The sequence below is a fragment of the Cyprinodon tularosa genome, unplaced genomic scaffold (assembly GCF_016077235.1).
Source record: "Cyprinodon tularosa strain WSP-4 unplaced genomic scaffold, ASM1607723v1 ctg74, whole genome shotgun sequence".
NCBI lineage: Eukaryota > Metazoa > Chordata > Actinopteri > Cyprinodontiformes > Cyprinodontidae > Cyprinodon > Cyprinodon tularosa.
The window spans coordinates 100,811-107,560 of record NW_024039496.1 but is presented as its reverse complement, the minus strand read 5'-3'; the positions used below and the strand labels follow the sequence as shown (position 1 = coordinate 107,560).

Here is a 6,750-nt window from a genome sequence, read left to right as displayed (position 1 = left end):
TTTTATGCCATAAATACTGAGGATCCCAGTGAACATCATGTGCTGGTTTATTATCAGTTTACAAAAACAAAAAATCTGGACATAACGACGGAAGGTCAGTTTCATGCCTTAATGTAACTAAACAAATCAAAGAAATATATATATATATATATATATATATATATATATATATATATATATATATATATATATATATATATATATATATATATATATATATATATATATATATTTTTTTTTTTTTTTTTTTTTTTGAAAAAGGTAAAATGTAAAAAATATATTTATAAATATATTTAGACATGTTTCTCTTTCTGTAGGTATTTTATATAAATCTCTTTCAGAAGCTCTGTTTTGCATTTCACCATATAAGGACAGCAACAGTTTTTGGTAATTACATTGACTTTGATTTTTGCAAATGAAAATACTCTTTCTTTGAATGTTACAAAAGTAATAAGGACTTGTTCCTTTTTACTTTTCCATTTTTTTTTATATATATATTTAACTGATTCTATAGCTTTCCAACATGAAAAACACCCAACATTCATCTCCCAATAGAAAACACACAAAAGTGTGAGAACATACAATGACAGGTGGTTTTTCAGAAAATATACATAAAATATATACAGAGTGCGTGTTATATGAATTTATCCATCAAGCTAAGAGCTGGTTGAGAATATAGAAAACACTTTCTGGGCTATGCAAAGTAAATTTGATTTTCTCCAGATTCTCTCCTTATTCTCTCAACCACATATCAAAAAGGACAGTTTATCTGATTTCCAATAGAACAATATCCCATTCCTAGCTACAGTAGTATTGCAGTCTGTGACATGACCTGTGGCTCTTTTTTGTCCCCTGCCCATCCAGGTTCAGTTACCTAGACAATGTGCGAGAGCTGCTTGGGACCTCATTCCCAATCACCTCAGACAGAAAATCAAACGAGTGCCACCAAAAGGGCAATGGAAAAAAAAGATGAGCCAAAGTCCCCTGGTCCTCAGAACACCTAACATTAAAACATCCATAAATGTTTTTTAGTATAGTGGGAGAAAGGTGCAACCCGTGCACCACCTTAAATGAGATTAACATATGGTTAGCATTACTTGAAAAATCGAAATCTAGATAAGTCATTTTTTCTTAAAATAAGTGCATTTGTTCTTGGATTGAGGAGGTAAAAGAGACATTTTGCTGATGGAACAAGAGGATTTATACTTAAAATAAGAAAACACAATTGCATTGTCTTATTTCAAGTGCATGTTATCTAATTATTATTATAAACTTATTTTAAGAGTAAAATACTCATTCCATTGGCAAACTATCTAATTTATCTACTCAAATTAGGGGTAAATACACTTCATTTAAGAAAATGTTACCGGTACTTATTTCTAGATTGTTTTTCCAGTGTATGGTGTATAATCTTTAAACATTTTGGCCAAATATTGGCAGACATTTCCAACTCAAATTCTTCAAAAACATTCTTGACTTGAAATTTGGAATTTCAAAGTATTCCATTTAAAAAGATTAAAAATAAATAACTACGACTTTAGCCATTCAGTCTTCTGCAGCCATGTATCGATGGCTCTTTGATTGGCTGGGATGTCCTTCTGCCAGTCCACATGCCACCTGAGGTTAGCAATGACCTCAGTATAGTTCCTCCCTAAGCTCTCCCGCCACACAGTAAACTCTCTCTTATTGTAAATTTGGACGGCCGCAGAGACTTTAGGATAATCCACAATGCTGCGCAGTAGCTTGTCGAGTTGAAGCCGGACGTCTGGGAATTTGAGAACCACGTTGTGCAGTTCATCCTTGTCCAGCGTGACATCTGCAGAAAAGGGTTACAGAAGGGGGGATTTATTAATATCAATCATGGTGTCTTTCTATAAAAATATTTTAAGGAGAAGATAAAGAGTTTGCATGACTTTAGACTCACTGAAAAGTTGTGGGGGCACACTGCGCCCATCTGCATAGGCAATATATTTCCAATGGCCAACCCTGAGCATATATGTAGAGGCATTGGCATTGCAGCCATGATATTCACTCAGTACCCACTCTGGGTGATCGTTCTTGGAAAAATGTCTTGCTTTGGATATAAAAGGCAGGATTGAGTTTCCACTTAAATAACCAACAGCTGGAATACCAGCAATTTCTGCAAAAAAAAAAAAAAACATGTTCAATCCATATATGTATTCTGTTACCAAAACTTTAAACAGATTTTCCTTCTCATTTCTTACCAAGCACAGTGGGATAAAGATCAACCAAGGACACCGGCTGGTGGACCTGCTGCCCAGACTTCACTCCTGGCCCCGTAACAAGCAGGGGGACGTGAGAACTGCCTTCAAACATTGACATCTTATAGAACTGCCGGTGCTCCATGGCTAGCTCTCCATGGTCGGCTGTAAAGATCACAACAGTGTTGTCCAGCAGGCCAGTCTCCCTCAGAGCTGAAATCACCTGACCTGAAGGTAGTCAACATTAAGCAGATATTACAATCTCTCACCTAGATGTTATACAGCGAAATCAAGCTTTTTAGAGAAATCAATCAAAAGTAGAAAAGTACATAAATGTATGTATCTTATTCTTTTCTGGAAATCACATTAAGCTGTAAATCTACAGTACAGAGTCAAATTCTTTGATCAAAGCTTGCAATCAGCAGTTTGATGTCATATAGAAATACCAAGCTTTTCAGAGCCATCAGATGTAGTTTAAGCCACTTTTCTCAAATCTGGCCAAACATAAATGTCACGATAATATTATTTTGTGGCAAGAATATTTAGCTGAAAATATGCAACTCAAAGTGAAATGATGAGATGATGGTTTAAAATCGCTGTTAGATTGGTAAAACAATAGATAAATACTAAAAAAATAATCAATGTATTCTTCAATTGAATAGAAATCTATAAAAAAACATTTCCTTGCCAAAGTTGTTGTATCAATGTAATTAAACATTTAAGAAATAACAAATATGTACTTGATTAGAGTAAAAGCATCTACAAATGTTAGTGGTTTTATATCAGCCAGTTTACTGACCAAACAGTTACATCTTTGAACCAGCCTCTGGTACCTTTGGCAGAGAGGACAGATGTTCAGTCCAGCTGTGAAATGAAATAAGCATCTCTATAAAGCTTATCAGCTGCTCTTAAGCTCTTAACATCCACCTCATTTTGGGTAATCCTCACCTTTTTTTCATACCAAAATGGAAAAGCAAATAACTTAGGAAATGTAAGCCCAGATTACATGTGTGATACATTATTTGAAACTTAACACCTTCTAGTTTCTGAAAATATAAATTCAAATTGGGTGAGTACAACACAGCCTAAACTGCATCAGTTCAAACATGACTCAAAGTTGTTTTTTTTATTCTCCAGTCTTTTTTGAACAGCAGTAATAAAGACATGCTTGTCATTGTGGCTGCTTTGTCATGTTTACATTTTGACATGCTGCTATATCTGTATTAATTGTGCTTTGTTGCCCCCTGTGTTCATAAAATTAACATAAAATGGTTGAATTGTGGTGAAACTAAGCTTTTCAACGATGTCTAACACGTCTATGTTGGTAAACATCTTACTGGTGTAATTCTCATGCATTCTGATTTATTAATTGTAAACTCTTTAAAACGGGTCACTGGCCACCTGGTGAGTTTTGAGAGGCTCAAATTATCTAATGATTATTGTTGCCTGTGGACCTCAGAAAACTTCAGTGAACCAACAGCAGCAGAAAACACTTCATCCCAAAACATCCCTGGATTCTGTCTTTTCACACTTTTCATCCAGACTCAGTTTGTGATCTGATCAGGGTGTGGCATCATGTGTTTAAGCTTTAAAAAATTCTAAAATTGTAATTTTGAGAGACACTGAATTGTAATCATTTGTTACCTCAAGGCCATTATTTTCTAAGTTACAAGAAAAACAGGCTTAAAATATTTCATCGCATGTGATTCTAGATCGGTTTTACTTTCCAAATGGGTGAAAACGATATGAAAGTTTTCAATGGTATTCTAGTTCTTTTAAAAGTACTTCTATTAATAGATTTCATTTGATCCATTATCTAATTTTCCATATATGTCCTGTAGTCCTTAAAAAAAAGCAGAACAGGTTTACCTGCCAGGCCAGCAGCTTTAGAACAAAAATCTAAATCGTCCAGTCAAGCCTTAAAGAAACCCTGAAGTTGGGACAGATGCGGGAAAGTGTGATCGATGTTTTTCTAAACCTGACTACATTTCACCATTTTCCTTCAAACTTTTTTTCCCTTAACTAACCCAGCATGGCGTCTGCTTCCGCACACATGGCATAGTAGAAAGTCCGAATGCTTTTAACTTCTTCCTCAGTGAATTCGCTGCTGCAGTTTTTGGTGTAGGTGGAGTAGAAGTCAACAGGATGCATGGCTGCCATAGGCAACCATTTAGGAACAGAGACAAGCTCAGACGACACCTGAACATTTGGAGATAAATGATGTGAGTGTTCGGAATATATGCAGCAATGAAAAAATACATTTAAAATAATACATGCCTTTGAGAGCCAGTATGGGGAGCTGCGGAAGGTGGATCCTCCAGCTGTAGGCCCCAGAGATTCAGTATTATACGGATGAGGCAGATTGAGGCCAAGATAAAGAGCAAAAGGCTCATTCAAACGTGCAGCTGTTTGGTGGATCCACTGAGCAGCTTTATCTGTGTTGTCCCAGTCTTTTTCCATGATCCTTACTGTTGACATGTTGCCGACAAGTTGAGAAACAGGCCGGCCTTCCTGACGAAGGAGGAACTGAACATCTCTTGTCCACGCTTCGACACGGTTACTGCAATAATAAAAATTAAAAAAAGGCCAAGAAACAAACAAGGGTAAAAACACTCAATGAAATCAGGCTGGATTACAATCTTCTCTGACAGTACCCACCTGACTGAGTGGCTCCCTGAGGTGTAATCCAGCTTTCCCAGCATCTTTGTACGATATCCGCTCCTCTGCAGCACATCCATCCATGTTGTTGAATTTGCATCTAAGCACTTATAGTTGTTCCATGACTGAGTGAGGTGAACAAACTGACCGCTCCACATTGCTACAGGAAAAAATGTCAGGAAGTTAATCAGTTAATCTCTTTACTTCATGTTAAGGAACACATTTCTTACCTTTTTACCATGCATTACCTGCTCTAGAGGGGCAGCAGATGGGTGAGTTTGTGTAAGCATTAAGGAAAGTGGAGCCCAGCTCCCTGAGGTAATTTATGTATGGGAGCTGCACAACTTTGCTGCCTGGATCAAAGGATAACCGACCATCCTTTAAACATACACACAAATACAAAGTTTTATAAGAAAAAGAGAACAATAAAAAAAACTATCAAGTTAAACCTTTGTAATAAAGCCGTGCTATAAATTATACTTACAAATGCATCACTCATCACCATAACAATGTTTGGTTTGGCAACATTTTGGCTGCTTTCACCAAACTTTTGGATGAAAAAAAGTAAAGTCAACAGAAACATGTTTGATTTCTACTCAAAACATGGATAAAAACAAAACATTTTCTGTTTTACTGCATTAATCGGCTGCAGGATTGCAAACTTCCTTCCTTGTTGCCGAATATGGTAACTACATCCGGGTCAAGTTGTCAAAATAAGAGTCGTCTTCTTAAAGTCACTTTTTTTTTTCAAGACCACCAGATCAGTAAAAAAAAGAAAAATATATAACCACTGAACAATCATTACATTATCAACCCAAAAATATCACATATCTAACAAAACAAAATTCACACAAATCAAATCAAACCCATCTTTTCTGGCCGCTTAATACATAAAATATACACTAGAGGGCAGCATTTATCCAAATAGCAAAACCCTTCAAACACATTGTTGCTAAGCAACCTCGGCAGGGATCACCACTATCGTCTATATTTTTGTTGCATTTATGTTGTAAAAGTGTCTGTAAGTATAGATGAAGTCAAAATAATATTTAGTTATGGTATGGTCACTTTTTAATGAAAAAGTAACATGTGACAAAATAAACCCTACAGATCAGGGTAGGGCAATTCCAGTTCCTTAGGGACGGTATCCTGCAACTTTTAGATGTGTCCTTAGTTTAAAGACACGAATCAAGTAATTGGATGATTGAGAGGATAATGGAAAAACTGAATGCATACTTCAACCATCTGGTTCAGGTGTGTTGGACCGAGAATAAATGCAAGATACCTCGGGCCCTCATAGACCGAAGCTCTGAGATGGAATACAATTGATAAAAAATATGTCCATGTTTTGCTGATATAAAACTTTTATAAAACATACTGATTAAAAACACCTATCATCCAGATTTCCGTCTGATCAGGGGCCTCCCTGTTCTTCAATGACAACTTTGTTTTTCTATATTTCCCACATAAGATAAACTTGCCAATAATTGCATAGACATTATTACAACAAGGACAGTGGTTTTGGATTTGGATGATATTGCTCTCCACTATGGGATCTCTGTTGCAGAACAATAAGAATAATGAAGTTTCTTCTCATTTACATGCATTAAAGTACTATTCTGTTGGTTTGCCTCCAATGAATAGAACCAATGATAGACAGCAGGAAAATATGGCCTTGCAACAAAAGCTAATAAGTGACGCCAAAGAAGTAATTTAATTCATGGCTAAAATAATAAATACACAAGATTTTACACCCTGAACAAAAAAACTATACTGAACCATTAACTTACAGACTCCTCTCCTCTTATGCAAAAGTAGGCCTAAAAAGTGTGAAGGAATTGTATGTAAGCAGGCCTTCTTTTTAACAACC

General features: G+C 35.9%; 1 protein-coding gene across 1 annotated transcript; it reads right to left on the bottom strand.

Annotated features, from left to right (window-relative positions):
- Positions 1-1,308: 1,308 nt before the first annotated feature.
- Positions 1,309-5,564, bottom strand: arsk (arylsulfatase family, member K). The gene is made up of 8 exons (XM_038269824.1): positions 5,365-5,564; positions 5,129-5,258; positions 4,881-5,040; positions 4,500-4,782; positions 4,250-4,421; positions 2,226-2,450; positions 1,925-2,140; positions 1,309-1,816 (listed from the first exon to the last, which is right to left on the bottom strand). The coding sequence occupies exons 1-8, from the start codon at positions 5,461-5,463 to the stop codon at positions 1,530-1,532; spliced, it is 1,572 nt and encodes a 523-aa protein (XP_038125752.1). The 5' UTR covers positions 5,464-5,564; the 3' UTR covers positions 1,309-1,529.
- Positions 5,565-6,750: the final 1,186 nt, after the last annotated feature.